Consider the following 15,830-nt stretch of genomic DNA (forward strand, 5'->3'; position numbering starts at 1 on the left):
CCAGCGAGTGTCGCTCGCTCGGTTTTTGCCTGGCGTGCTGGAGTTGTTTTTCCTTCCACGCACATTCGCATTTTCGCTCCCAGGAGACCTACGGTACGGTACGGCTTTTGTGGCCGGACCACCTCTGGCCGTGTCTGGCTTTCTGATCGGATTTTTTTACCACTGCTGCCTCTGATGCTGCTTATGCTTTCTTCTACCATTGTCATGAAGGCCTTCATTCTTCGTGATGCTTTTCTGGTGCTGATAGTAACAAAAAAACCAGGCGCAAGTAAACAAAAAGCGCCGAAAGGGACTGTCCAGTTTTTCCACCGTGAACTGGCGATTTTTCCCTTTCTTTTTTGTGCTTCACAATTTTCCACCTGCCTCCTTTATTTGTTTGCCGTATTACTTTTCACTAAAATTGAACACTTTAAGGAGTACACTTTTTCCCTCGGAAAATCAGGGAAAATTTCGCTACTACGTGCACCCTTTAAACGAAAACGGGTGACGTGAAAAGTAACGCACCGTTTTCCCGATTCTGCTTTTTGTTATTGTTTTACAGTGTCGCTCCGTTCACTTTTGTCACATCTTGTAGGCGGGTAAGCAAAGCAAGGGAAATGCGGTGCCGTGAATGCTCATAAATTTTCCCATCACCAACACAAGCTACCCCATGTGATTATGTGTGTGTGTGTGTTTTTGTTGTGTCTTGTTTTTCCTGCTATTTTCCTTCTACTCGAGGAGCAAAAAAAAACGGAAAACTTTTGCTGCTTTTCCTTCTAGACAGATCGACCTATTTTCTTCTGTTGCCATTGGGGGAAAGGAAAAATCATTGCCAGCAGTTTTCCCGCTCTAGGCTCTAGGTTTGCTTCCTCCCTCGTTTTGTTTTCGTGGTAAAACGGGGGTGGGGGGGGGGGGGACATTTCCACCAAAGTGTTTGGAAAATAACGCCAAAAAACGGTGACAAAAAGGAACGCAAAAAACGGTGACGAAGAGGTGCCGAGCTGTTGTTTCGGTTCTATTTTCTGGATTTTCTGGCAATTATTTATTTTGATCACATTTTTTGTTTGCTCATGTTTTGTTTTTCTCTTTGATTTATTGATTGATGTTTTGCTGCTAGTGTTAGTTTGCTAGATTTTTTTTCTTTGAAATTTAATTTAAACACTAGTTTAATATCCTTTTTCTCTGTTTTTTTGTTTTTCTTTTGCAGGCTCAATATAAAACAAATATTGTAGAGCGATTCTACTCAACAGAAAGTGATTATATTTAGTGGAATTGCATCCTGATTGCAAACAAAACGTGTGTTGCGCAGTGAAAATTAATTAAATTGAACATGTGATCGATCGCAGGTTTGCCTTTTTTTTGTTGGTGAAAATCAAGTGAATCAAGTGAATTCCAATGCACATAGTTGTTAAAAAAAGTATGGCAAAGTAAATACGGCGAAGCGTGTAGTTGTGTGGTGAAGAAGAAAATTCAAAGTTTCGGTGTGGAGCTTCAGCTACACAGTCACAGTCAGAAACGTACAAGGGCAGTGTAATACGAGACCGAATTGCTGCATCCTCCTGGAACACACGGGTGTGGGAGCATTTCGACAAACATCAACGACAACCGTCAGAATCTCCACGTCCGGCAACGGCTCCATCTGAACGGTGCAGTTAAACAGTCTGTTGCCTCCACCAAGCCTGTTCAGCTGTTGAAAGTGAGTTGCTTTATCTATCTATGTCTTCACAATACAACACAATACCCCAACTCGAACCCGAAAAATCGAACTCTATCGATCTCTACTGCGCGTACTCTTCTCGCGCTCTCTTCTTGCACAACAATTCCTACCGATATCGATAGATAGACACAGCAGCGAGGAGTGAAAAACATGCCTAGCAATGGTAGCAAAACTTTCTAATTACTCGAATAAATAAAAACGTATTTATTTTGCTCCTTCCTACCCCGGTGGTCCGGTAGCGATGCCGCACGTCGGTTTGGGTTTACCACTCCGGACAACCGGACAGCAGTGAGCGTGCGGAGAAATCCACACCAAAGGTAGTCAATTAGTGAAGTAGTTGTTAGATGAAACATGAGTTTGCACAGCAAACCTTCCGGATACTCCCTAGCTTCCCCCCTGCGGGTGCTTGGTTTTGGGATTAGGATATTCGGTGCACAAATTGGACGCAGAGAGCACCAGGTTTTGGGTGGGTTTTTGGATTTGATGGAGAATTTTTGGTGTTTTTTTCTGTTTTCTTTGGAGTTTGTTTAGTGGAAGAAAGGTGTAACAAAAGTGTGATGTGTTTGTGTGCCTGTGTAGGTGAACGGTTGGATGGTGTTTGGTGCATTTCGATCATTTTATAACGTTACTGTGTGTGATGTATCGAAGCCAAGCTTTGGTAGATTTGGTTTGAAATAATAATGTTGTTCTTCTTTCTTTGTCGACGAGGATACAATTCAATATCGGAGGGATATATTTATAATTATTGATTTCGAGCTAGGATGCCCGCGATAGTAATCCAATACCTTAATGCCTGGCATAGCAATTTATTGGATGATCCCTACATCCAATTAAATGTGCGGATTTTCCAATCAAAATGTGGGTTACTCTTATGAAACATAGGATAAAAAGTACTCCCTATAAAAAAACCATGGCAGTAAATGAAAAAGGACCCAGAGAAAGTGTTCATATTCAGTGACTTGTACATGACTTTGAAGAACATGATCCTCTCATTGGAATTTTGGAATCTAAGTCATGGATGATTGTCTCCTCGCAATCTAATACTCTACTCTCCCTATTATCAATGTTATTATTTCTTCCAAGATTTATTTGATGGGATTATTGTGGAGATTGGTGAATTATACCTAGTAATCTCTTCTTTCTTGGCCTAACGACCTCTTAGACCAAGCCTGCCATTTATGGCTTCCGAGACTTATTGATACCGCATAGTTGGATAGTCAGTCCTCATACTGTGGGGGAACGGCCCAGATGAGACTTTTGAACCGCGATCCTGCCGTGTGAAGACCGGAGCCGCTGTCGCATCTACTGCCGGGTCGCCTCTATATCTAGCAATACAAATCTTAAATGCTGCGATCCCCAGAAATTGTAATGCCTTATGGTTTATCGCCCTATGGTCTTGTGAAGCGAATCAACGATAGTCGACAGTCTTCAGTTTGGTAAACATTGGTCTAGATCAGGTTTAGAGATCACATCACACTTCATTATGCGCAATTTATTTGCTTCTTCAAGACACTATGGAAAGACGACTCAATATCATGACAGGCCCTTGAATCTAAAGTTGTCATTCCTTCGGCGTAGAGTCGAACATACGCCGATAGTTCGTTAAATATTTCTCCAAAATTGGTAGAAGCCTTACTACAGGAGATCCTCGTCTAAATTTGCACTGCCAGCATTAAAGGTGCGGAAAATCTTCTAATCTCCTGCCAATAGTATCTCTGTAAACCGGTGTTGTCAATTTAAAAAATCATTTCCCAGCTGAGCAATCCATCACATTTGTTCTAGGCGAGATACTCTTAACGTTCTGAAAGGACATTCTGTCTGCAATTTACGTTGCCTTATATTGCCATTCGGTTGGAGTAATTGGAATTGATGTTGTCTGCATTTTTTACTATTCTGGCGCGCTTTTTCAACCTTATTATTGTCAGTGAGGCATCGCTTGATTGTATGATATTCAAATACTTAAACTACAAAGTTGTAATGAAACCTCATCTCGACATTTGTTCTTGTGCTTCCGATATTGCACAGCTTCACAAAGGAGAAGATCTCTTAAAAATCCCTTCAACCTAAGACAACTGACCTGATTTCACCGTCCTCACAACGGAGAAGCAGCAAAAAAAAAGACACACACACACACACACTTCCACCCGGTGTGAAGAGTTAACTTTTAAGCAAATTTTAATTACGAGCTTCGCCCATTAAAAATAACACTCGAATCTTGTCCTGTCGAACGAGACCCGCGCTTCGTGGAACGTTGGAACGGGTGCCCGTACCGCAGTACCCGGCCCAAGTACCGCCTCGGAGTGGAAAGTGGACTTATTAAATTCTACCGGCTTTAGAATCACTGCCGAAACCGGTTCCAATCCTCAGTTCCGATCGGTTCTGGATCGCGTTTGTTTGAACATGCCGGCCCCTTCCCGTTGGCCGCGTCCGTATGTGCGTGGCGGTGTCTCCTTGCGTGGGGTTTGGCTTCCTCTAACGCGTGAGCTGTTTGTTTCTGTGTTTTTTTTTTGTTCACTCCTGTTAGAAGTTATGTTGTTTGGAATTTATTTACGAGAAGGCCTTTTTGCCGTCGTCTCTGTTTATACTTTTGCCACAGTCCCACCCCGACACGCACACTTCTATTTATCTTCCTTCCAGACACGTCTCACGGGTCGGCGGCGGGAGTGTTATGATGGCATTTATGTTCCGTTTCCTTCGGGGTGTTTTACTGTACAGCTTTTTTTTGTTGTTGTCCGTGTTTAATGTTTTTCTTCTGTTGTTCTCTAACTTTCTTTCCCTCTCTCTCTCTCTGTGTGGCGTGAACCGACCCATCATTTTAACCCACCCGTTATCACCTTTTGCCACCCATTTCGGGCACCAAAGTTCGTTCGGTGCAAGGTAGAAAGTTTCACTTTCATATGAACCGAAACCGATCCGAGAACTCCACCGGGCGGGCTCTTGGATGGTAACTTCCTCTCGAGTTTCCTTCTTTTATTTATCATTTTTAATTACTTGAAGTTTTGCTTACTGCTTCACCTTTCCGCTTTACCTCGCGCCCACCGACCGCCGGCGTATCGGTGTACAAAACATTCCGGCCAGCACAAAGAGGCAGAGAAGCTTTTCCAGATGATGTCTTTACCTTCTTCTTGCTTTTTTTTGTGTGTGTGCTGGTCTTATAAAAAGAATGGGAGAAGAACAAAAATGGAAGGGGGCAAGGCCAACAACCAAAAAAAAAACGAGAAGAAAAAGTGGAATGTTTTTACATCTTCTTAACCGGGCAAAGTTGCGTCATTTTCAGCTATTTAGCAGCACTCCGGAGCTTTCACAGCTTCATCCGTGCCGGAGAGAGAGGAAAAGTTGGAAAGCATTCGAAGTACTGGCGCACAATAAAAATTCCATCCACGAGTACAAGGGACAGTACACAAGGGTGGGGGGGGAGAGGGGGAAGGCAGGTCCCGTTTCTGTATGTGTCCTTTCGGGTCGGTCGAATGGTCGTTAGTGTGCCAGGCTAACTTTGTAGCATGCCCGGGGAAGAAGCGAAAAAAGCGCACCATAGTGCCATCGCTCTAACAGTGGAGCGAAGAAGTATAAGTAGACACTATAAGGAGAGAGAGAGAGAACTAAAGAGCATAAAAAAAAACTTAGCCCAAGGCTCGGAATGTAATATTAGTTAGTGATCGGGTTTTGGAGTCATCATCCTTCCCTGCCCGAGATCTTCCCTTAAAATGAGGTTAAAAAAATAAAACTTAACCTCCGGTAACTGCTTCGTGGGGAGGGATGGCAGCCACTGGGAAGAAGATATCATCCATCTCTTTTCCTTTTTGCCGAGCATTTTCGTAAGGAAGTAAAAAACTTTTCCTTTCTACAATGGAAAAACACCAGATGGGAAGCAAACGCTCCATCCTTCAATATTTCTTTTTGTCCTGGACCTCCTGGACTACTCTTGCTGCATTCTTGCTGACAGATGGGATCGTCTATCGATTTTCTTCTACTCCGCCCGCTGGAGAACATTCCATTCTTCGTCTGTAAAGGTGCATTCACTGGTGCAGCGCTGCTGGTTCCAGGAAAAATCTTGGACATCAGCAAGGATTAGCATTTCTGCTGCAGCACCTTCTACTGCAAGTTCATGACGTCCATGGGGAGACCTAAAACAGAAAGAATATGACTCATGCTTAGACACCAAGGAAGGTGCGCTAAGGTATGTGATTCACGTGCTTCATTTACATGCACTTGCTGCTCACCTTCAAAACATTCCTAATCTCAACGCCTGTGGGCACCTTTAGTCACCTGCACCGATAACCATGTGGCATGTCCAAAACCAGATGTTTTGTGTCGGCATCTAAAAGTGTCCGGTCCGGGATACAGCTTTAACGATAACGATAAGTGACGCACCAGAACCGGCCGGAAGGGGTTTCGAGTTCGATAAGTGATAACACGGGAGCGCGGTTATTCGTTGCCAAATCGTCGGTAGTTAGTAGGCGAGAGGTGAACATGGCGCACCTGCACGGACCTGCCGGACGGAGCCCGATACCCTTGGGCTTCGTACTGCTGGTAGCAATCGTTGGTGGTATTGCCTGTGAAACGTTTCAATTTCCCGAGTTTGTAAGTGTCCGATGAGCGCTGGTGGCAGGGCTTATCATTGACCGTGCTGTAATATTTCCACCGATTAATGTCCAGATTTGTGTTTTGGGAGGAAATCTTCCACGGCAGAATCCGTCGGTGGTTAATTGTACCATAAAGCGATATAATGCTTATCACGCGCATACACCCCTCTCTGTTCCTGTTTAATCTTGAAGGTTGCAATCGAAGGTGATGACGATGGTGCGGCCTGCGGTGGTTGGATTATTGATAAGGTGCTTCGTCCGCACGTACTAACGACGGGTGCGTGTGTGCAGCAGCAGCTAGGTGGACGTACCTTGCGGCAACTGCTGGTGCGGTATGGCAGTGCTGAGGTAACCTCTCGTACCGCGAGTCTTGCTGTCGATCGGAACCTGGCCTACGCAGATGGCGATCAGAATCAGCTGCTCGTGCTCAGCACATTCGGTAGACTGCGACGAAATCCGATTCCTGCTTCGCCCGAGCACACGCAACGTCACAATGGAACATATTTACTCTGCTGGCGTCGCCCGCTGGTGTCTGGTGATGCTCCTCTTCACAAAACCTTACTGCTGGTAGAACCGGGACAGCATCGCTCCGTAAAGCAATTGCTCAACACACTGTACTGCAGCAGTCTCCGGGGATATCTGCTGGAAGGTGCGATGATACTGGAGAACCTGACACCATCCGCAATGGTAACGCTGGTCCCCGGTACGGGCTCCTCCACCTGTGGCACCAGCGTGGACCTGCTGGAGCTGCGCAATCTTACCAGCCCGGCAGGTCTCGCCAAAAAGATGATTGATTCCCCGTTGGTAGAGCCTGTGCCCGATAATAGTTTTACCTTTACGGAACCGAACTCTGCCTTCGGATACATCGTGTACGTTATCTTCATGGGCTACTGCATACTGTACACGGTGATGTTCTTTATCTTTGGCCTAATGCGTGCCCACCCGAGCACTGATCTGTGAGCGAATAAAGTTAGCAAAAAAAGGTGCTATTTTTTCCTCGTGTTTGTGTCTTTAATGGAAGGTCTTAATGTGGTTTATTGATTTTCTTTACAATGTTTTGGTTTTTGGTATAATCGACACACTTTCTCTGATACTGATCTATTTGGGCGTGATTTGCTAACTGGCTTAGCTGAGGAAGAGGGCAGATACGATCGCCACGATGACGGTAGCGACGGAAAGGCTGACGGTGCTGGCATCACCTCCCCCTCCACCAACCACACCAGGCATCGGGGTCGGACCAGCCACGGGTGTATCGGTGCGAATAAACTGCTGCTGTATCCAGTGGTGGAAGTACCGGACCTGCGTGTACACCGTGTACGTGTTGTTCGTTCCGCAGCCAAACCCGAACGAGATGACACCGGTGAGCAGATCGTTGCAGTACAGCCCACCGCCCCGGTTCGCAGCACAAACACCGTGCGCAGTGGCCGTCGTCTCCGTGCATACCATCGAGTCGCGCAGCAATCCCTGATGCTGGCTAATGCAGGAGGCTCGTGGCGAAAACATCACGTTCAGCACCTGCAGCGGTACGTTCTGCGCGGTGGGCAACCAGTTCCAGCCGAGCACCTGGCAAGTCTCCGCATCCCGCACGATCCGATGGTTCAGTTCGGCCGGTGCCATGTTCGGTGTGGCAACCTGCGGGAACACGATGTTGTTCGTCAACCGCAGCACAGCGATGTCGTTTTCGAACGTCCACGGGTTGTAATGGGGATGGGGGAAGATTCGATTGACGGCAAGGGCAGGCGCGTTTTGGTCCACCGTCAGCACGCCGGCCCGCACCGTAAATTGGTTGGCCGCGATCAGATTGTTGTTCGCGTCCAGCACACAGCCGGCGGCCGTTAGGATGTGGTTCTGGTTCAGGATCGTACCACCGCAGAACGTTGTTGCACCGATCTGGATGGCAACCTGGGCCGGGTAGGCGCCGACTGTTGCGGGTCCACCACCAACCAGGAAAGGATTGACGGACTCCGGGTTGAACGCTTTAGCGAGTACCCTCATGGTATCTTCTTCCCCAGCAATGTCTTCGATCGGGAACGAATTTACGTTCGATTCCTGTGCCTGGATCACTCCATCCTGTGTACGTTCGACCAGCATACCAGCGCCGAGTGATTCTCCATTACAAAACAGCACAAAAACACCGAGCAAAATGCTCACCACACGCACTTTTCTATCCATTTTGTGTGTGTGTGTGAGTACCGCGGGCAACTGTCACTGTCACACTGGGTCGTGTAATCTACTAAGGCCACTCGTCTCGGTGGACTACTAAACCATTACTGAACTGCGCCAAACTGCTCCGGACGGTAGGTAGACCCAGGGTCAGATATTATCGCAAAGGGATTAAGGCGCGCGCAAGGATTAACGCTGAACCCGTGCGGAAGTATGGCGATAAGCAGTGTGCCGTATGCACGATAAATGCAAACCCTGTATCAGTTGACGTCGAATTAGTAAGAAGTTCGATAAGTGCCCTTACCGGGCCACTATCTGGGTGGGCTGCCGATAGTGAAGAGCTTTTCCGTGGGTACTGTGAAACATGCGCACCATAAATCATCGCATTGGGCGTTTTTCTTTGCCCTGCTGCCTAGCGCACAACAGAACCATGAGGTGTGATAATGTGCAAGAAGTTTCAGCTCTTTTGCCCTCAGCTGTCCAAAAACTAGGCCACCGGTGTTGACAGGATGCCAACAAATGGTAGCATCCATTTCGGCCTTACTGGACTCAACTTCGCTTGGGAGTGGGAATTGAGTTCAAAAGGTCGGGGATGTGTGTTGCGAAATCTTGATAATTAATTTCCGTACGACTGGACGCTTGCATCTTGCACGTGTGTTTGTGTGTGTGTGTGTGAGAGAGGGAGAGAGAGAGCCACGACCCTTTCGGGCATAATTTATCCTTTCTGCTTATCTTTAAAGGCGAGGGCAAGTGCACAGACAAACAAAACACACCGTAGTTCCGTCTGCGGTTGGGGGTACAGAGAGAGACAGAGAGAGGGAGAGAGAGGGAGAGAAGGTCGGCAAAATTTTGGCTGCAATTTCGGATTGCAATTTGGTTGGCCCTTTTCTGAGGTGATTGTGGTTTTAGCGGGAGAAAGGTGGAGGGACAATCCGACTGAAGCGGTCGAGCATCGTGAGCTTCAACAAAATGGTCAAAATGTTCTAAGTTTAATAGAAATCTAATATTGAAGGCCTTCAAGATGAACAAAACCATCAATAGAGCTCTCGAAGAGCTGAGCGTTGAAGGATTTCGTAGCAAGAACTTTTCCACAAAATTTCATTTCAGTATTCGCATGCAGTGAAAGGATTCCGAGTTGAATTAGCACTCTTGAAGAACTCAAACTCTTCCCCAGCAGAAAACGCTACCAAACAATCCCTTTTTCAAAAGTCTCACTGTGCGACCTGACTACTCGCCCCATGTCTCGGGGGCTTAGCGATCTCTAAAGCTAACCTTTATTTATGACACGGCGCGGTTAACCGAGAACTCATTTCGTTTGCCGTTTTCTACCACTGCTCCCGCTGGCCGATTCTAAGTCGTAAGAAGTTTCGCACACGAGTCACTGTACCCGTGGTTGTAGCGAGGGGGAAAAGACCCCAACCGTGGCGGGAGCGGTTAAGCAGGTCACATATGGTGCACATCGTGGCAAACGACGGGCGGCTAATATGGCCCGGTCCACTGTCAGAAGCAATTGGGCATGTACGCATCGTCGCGTCCCCAGATGGAAATTGGAAACTATGACCAGGGAGTAAACGGACAGCAGCAGCAGCGCACACACACTACCGAATACCGACCCGTGAAGACGTAATTTTGTAATTTGAAATGACACTTTAATGGAGGAGCTAGCCCCCGCCACGTTGGTGGTAACCACCGGGCAAAAGTGAAGTTCAAGTACAAGGTACTTGGGTTAAGGAAAGGAGAGTGGGAGAGAAACAATATCACCGAAAAGGGTCAACTTTAAGTGCAAAAAACGGTCGGTTTTCCCCCTATTTGCTTCTGATTTTGATCCTCCTCCTCCGGGTGTGGTAAGGATGGTGCGCTCTAGCTACCTGCCAACCCCTTTTTTGCGGTGGCGCCTATGTTTACTAGCTCAGCGGCAGAAATACCACCTTCCAATAACCCTCCAGGAATGCTGTCCGACATTGCATGCCGAAGATACCCCTCGTTCGCCGTGTTTCGGAATTAATGCGGGACTGCGTCTCGGCTTATTATAGCCTGGAAACGATCAGGCAAGGTTGATTGGATAATAAATTTCAGGCATTTTCCAAAACACACTCAGCCAGCCAGCCAGCCTCTCGGTGTGTGTGTGTCGGGACGGTTGAGTCCATTAATGACTCAACACTGTCATAAATTTGGGCATATTTCTTATGGGCTGGAATGGAATTTTCGAGCATATTAGGCAGAGAGAAAGAGCGCTTTCGGGAGTTAGTTTTGGGCTTCACTATTGTGGAGCTTATTTCTATTCCCGAAACGCACCAGGACAACAGAGGAGACTGCATATCGGGGGAACCCATATTGCGTATTCACTGAGCAAAGCGAGGCTCCAATGATTGACAGTGGACCACAATATCCAAACCAAAAAATCGCCACCAACATGCAAAATTTTGTATGATTTTGGCGCAGATTCCACTACAACAAGGGGAATATCTGGGAACCCCTAACGAGGACACAGGAGAGTGCGCACCTTTCCGCGCTTAATTAACGAGAATGCAAAATATGTTTTCTCCAGTTCTTCCCATCCCAGAGCGGACACAGCTGATGTGCGTTCCATGCGCGTAACATGCAAACCCCCAACCGAGCATAGCTGTGACAGATTTAGATAGGGATGGCCGGACGAAAGCCAGCCCCAAAACTGAACCGGCCTGGAGGTCTCGGTCTGCTTGATCGCTTATCGGCTTATGATTACACCCGATACGACGGAGAGGATGATGTTGGTTGTCTACAAAAACCTTCCCTTCCGTGTCCAATCGTGACGACCTTTTGCCACACAAATTAATATGATATGTTTTAATTAAATGTAAAGAAACCACGTTGCTTAAGCATGATTAGTGTAAATATTGGAATTTATCGCTCTATCTATTGGGCGCCCGGTACGGTTCGTGTGGTTCAGAGCGGGCAGCTAGCTTTCTGGACCCATCCATGGGGTCTCGAATCTTCAAGGGATTGTGTGTGTGTGTCTAGGGCACGAAATCTTGAATAAAACCGAGTAAAAAAGGGTGGCATTAATAAATAAACTATTTTAATGGTGCACAGTAGTGTGGTGCGTTGTTGTCTCCACGAAACCACGAGGAATACACACAACGAATGTCTGCCCAACTTATCAAACTACCAAGTGGTGGAGAGTTGATGGGATTATAAATTCACCGTTTAAAAGAAACGCCGTAAAGGCTTCACACGAGGATGCTATAAATTTGGATCATATCTGCAGCTTCGCATTTAGTTGCATAATAAATCGGTAGCTAATGTGCGTCCGGGAGCGGCACACACCTCGGCGAAACGCATCATAAAACAAAGTATTTAATTGGGACTCTACCCCGTTGAGACTCGTGTCTGTCTGTGTGTGTGTCAATGGCGATCGATCAAATGTAGGATTTTTTGTTGTTGTTTAAGTTTACAAAAATTGTCAAACCCTGACTGAGAATTAGTTTGTCCCCAACCCGAAAACTAGAAACGAGAAAAATGGCCGCCATGTTGACAGCTGTGGATTAGTAGCAGCAATCCCATCTCCCGGTGCGCCATTTTGCAACCGAAAACCGGGAACCCTTTCTGGTGGTCGGCGTCGCGATGCCGGACATTTATGAATAATAATGCTTCGCAACGCATCTAGACCGACGATGATCCGCCAATGACAGGCTAACCCTGGCTGGCTGTGCACCTGTCCCGTGAAGCAGTTTTTATTATACGATCGTCAGCGGATCGGGTCGGGGTGTTCCTTGTTTAGAAAGCCCGTCAGTCCTTCTGGACGAACGAATTTTTCACTCGCTATATGATGTGATTCGTTTGTCTTTCGTCCTGGATTTGTGCCCCCGAAAACAAGGCACCGACAATGTTTTTGTGGGAGAGTTTGCGGAATGAAAATAAATAAAACTCGTTCCGAAAATCGAACCACCGGTGGTGCCGTTCATCGCAAAATTCTCACCGGAGCAGTTGCACCGGTCCGAGGCAAAACTGCAGATGAAGCGTTGCATTTTTCATACACACATCCACGACACCTTTTTGTTTTGCGTTCACACCACCACATCAACGAGGGCGATAGCTCGTTGACCTGCGGGCGTGTTACCACTGCGGTGGCATAGGAACAGGGCGGACACTATCGGTAATAACTTTAGCCACGGAGGCACACAAGAAAAAAAAAAACAGAACTAATCATCCCTTAGCGCTACGCGATCCTCTGGCATACGCGCGATGAATGGTGTGCAATATTTCGCTCACAGCGAGCGAAACTCCTGCGACAGGTTCTGCGCAAGTGAAGCTTTTCATTTTAATTGAAATTCATATCTCATATGTTCATTACGCTCTCGTGGTCGGCGGGCTGTTATGGGTTGTTTCCACTTGGTGGCAATTTCATTTCCACGTTTGGGTATTTCGGAAAAGTGTTGTTGTCCGACACAGGCTCTTGTGGTCAGTAGTAGCTGGCGGCTGGATGGCGGCGATTGAAGAAGGTGTTGTTGACACTAAACCATAGGAGCAACAAAAAAGCAACAAAAGGTCACTTCTTCAATATGTAAAGCATAATTACAATACGCCACCTTGCCCTTTGTTTTAGTCCTTGCTCGTGAAATCACATACACTCACACACACCCTCTATCTAGCAGGGTAGATTATGCTTAGGGGTTGATTCGTTCTGAATCGTTCTATTTTTCAACGCCTTTTTTGGTTTCTAGCTGGAGGTGTAATAGACCCCAACCAGGAAGAGGGTGTTTGCGATATGTGCCACATTGTATCTTTTCTATTTCCTTTCCCTCGGCCCGGCCATGCCGGATGGTGGGTTGGCTTTTATGATTGTATTTCTGTTGCTCCACTTTTTTTCCAACCGGAGGACAATCCACACACACAAACATACACACGGTAGCATAAATCAACTGAAATACGATTGCGTTAATGTTTCCCGTTTTCTCTTGGCTCAGGCCCCCAATCATGCCTGCCCGCAACTAGATACAGTAAATGAAATAAATATAGGCGCACAGCGTATAGTCGATTATTAATAGCTTTAGGACGCCATGGGGAATAGAGGTGATTGAGGGTTGAATTCTTTCGTACCTCAGAACGGGATCGCTAAGCCTCTATAAATTTATTCTTATAATTTTTCAATCCAAACTTTTCCTCAACGAATTTTAAAACTACGAAATCAGCTTTTGCAGTATTGGAAAGAACGCTGCTATTTTAAGTACTGTTAGTAAAGAGTGGTGTATGGGAAAAGATCTATGTATAGTCAGGTGATTACACCTTTAAAGCCGTCAAAACATATATGCTGAGCTAAATACAAGGTTGTTGGCTGCCATCCGGCCATAATACAGTCTAAGGCAACTTCTGCTTTCAAAACAATTCTCGCAAAGGACGAAACTGGGCTTGCATGGAACTTGTATGATCCCAGTATACGCATAAGCCTCTGAGAGTAGAAGACTTTGTTAACATTAACGAGTCACATTCGCGAGGAAGGTGTTCAAAAGGATTTTTGGAATGTGTAGAGGGACTATGGAGGATCCGTTATAATGACGAGCTCTCTTAACTGCCCGGTGATCATGTTGCGAATTAGACTTACCAGACTCCGGTGGGCTGGTCATGTCAAGAAGATGGCAACGAAACATCCAGGCAGTATAGTTCTTTTTGGTCGTCCACATGGACAGAGAAGGCATGATAGGTTCAAAATGAGATTACGTTTATACGTCCAGCAGAACGGACGATCTACTGTGGATAATAGATCGCCAGAAGATGGCGCCAGATCTTGAGCGGTATCGAGGATTGTGAAGTACATTTATGGGACAGCCAAAAAATCACTCTTGGACTTGTTAGTGTTAGTGTTGTTGGAAGTTCAACGAATTTCAAGCATTTCTTCTGAAAAACATGGGAATATTATTTGATATCGTAAAAAAAATTCTATGTACCTATTAACATTTCTCTCACTGTACAGTAGCACCCGGCTGTGTGTATTTCTTTATCCCGTTCCGATGCGGGGACAACAGCACAGCACAGACTCGGCGCGCACACATACGCGCGCGGTGGCAATTATTATTTATGGGGTGCCATTTTTTACTTCCCTTTCACCGGCTGATGATTTTGGTGGTGGATGCCACCAAAAACCAAATCGAACGTGTGCATCCGTTCCACCCCCCATCTCACCCCCTCTGCCCCCGTGGTCCACCCGCTAGCCGCGTAATGGTGATGAGCTTTCAGAGGGCACCGTCAGTTGGGGCAGTTCGTCTTCATATGTGCGGAACACGCGCGCACACAATTCGGCCTTTGAATTGAAGCCGCATGCAGGAGGCGGCACATGGCAAATGAAATTGTCATATGAATGTCGACCGGCGGAGTAACACACACACACATTCGCAGGAAAAAAGGAATCCAATTTTTGGCGTGCGAAAATCATCAAGCACAATAAAACGCGATGCTCTTGCGTTGATTAAACTTGTCCGTTTCATTCCGGTGTGAGGTGCGCTTGCTGTTTATCTTCCTCTGCATCTCCCCCCTTTTATGTTGGACCATGTGTGATGCGACCCAACCTCACATCAATACCCGGGTGAAAGATTAATTCACATCCAGGTTGCACATTCTTCTTGTCGTCATGCATTGTGAAATGAAAACAAATTATTTTAGAGCCGTTCCCTATACGCGCACTTTTTTCGGGGCCGGTTGGTTGACTTGCCATTACCCGGGATAGAGTTATAATTCATTCTGGGTAAGCACGTGACACAGTCGGCGGAACGTGCAACCTCTCGCGTTGTGTCTTGCGTGCTTTAATACACCCGTTCCATCCTTAAGAGAGAAAGTCCATTTGCTTGTTTCCGATCCGATTTGTTTGGCACCATAAATTTTCACCAAGGGTTCGCTTCTTTTTCTCTCTCGCCCAGTCGTCGGTCTAGGCATCGATCTAAGCTTGCAGTCGTTCTCCCTGGACGACCTGAAACAAAAACAATAGGAAAATAAATCACTAATAATCAAACAAAAGAGACATACACAGCGACACGCACAGTAAAACAAATAGTCAACGCACCGACGTCGTCTCCTTCTGTATTACTTCTTTTCCCATAGCCAGCAGCGTTTGGAATTGGAATTTTTCTTCTTCGTTTCGTCCTTTACCTTTAAAAGGGGACCCGGAGCTTCCCAAATTTCCATATCTTCCCTACCCAACACTGCAAACGAAGAAATGGGGTGCCGTTTTCCAAGACCGTTTCGTTTGACTTTTTCCTCCCAAACGGTCGTATATCAAAAGCAAAAAGCATGATTTAATCACCCATTTCCTTTCTCCCATCCCACATGGCACACGGCAGGCACGATGCAGCCCGTGTTTGCTTTGACAAAAATCAGTGAAAATTAATCATAAACCCCCCCCATGGCCACTAGAGCCC

The 15,830-nt window shown here is 46.4% G+C and overlaps 3 protein-coding genes across 4 annotated transcripts in view; 2 read left to right on the forward strand and 1 right to left on the reverse strand.

The window, feature by feature from the left end:
- The window catches only part of LOC118507460 (MOXD1 homolog 2-like), a 171,811-nt gene that overhangs the window by 30,868 nt on the left and 125,113 nt on the right, over nt 1-15,830 (forward strand). For both annotated transcript variants that reach the window (XM_036045953.1, XM_036045952.1), the window contains exon 2: nt 1,187-1,675. The gene's annotated coding sequence lies outside the window, so the exon portion shown is untranslated. The remainder of the gene's footprint in view (nt 1-1,186; nt 1,676-15,830) is intronic.
- On the forward strand, nt 6,125-7,281 carry LOC118507463. Its single transcript, XM_036045956.1, has 2 exons — nt 6,125-6,277; nt 6,472-7,281. The coding sequence occupies exons 1-2, from the start codon at nt 6,167-6,169 to the stop codon at nt 7,237-7,239; spliced, it is 879 nt and encodes a 292-aa protein (XP_035901849.1). The 5' UTR covers nt 6,125-6,166; the 3' UTR covers nt 7,240-7,281.
- Nucleotides 7,282-8,558, reverse strand: LOC118507462 (chymotrypsin-1-like). The gene has a single exon (XM_036045955.1). It carries the CDS (start codon nt 8,449-8,451, stop codon nt 7,405-7,407), a length of 1,047 nt encoding a protein of 348 aa, XP_035901848.1. The 5' UTR covers nt 8,452-8,558; the 3' UTR covers nt 7,282-7,404.

This window comes from Anopheles stephensi, chromosome 2, assembly GCF_013141755.1.
Source record: "Anopheles stephensi strain Indian chromosome 2, UCI_ANSTEP_V1.0, whole genome shotgun sequence".
NCBI lineage: Eukaryota > Metazoa > Arthropoda > Insecta > Diptera > Culicidae > Anopheles > Anopheles stephensi.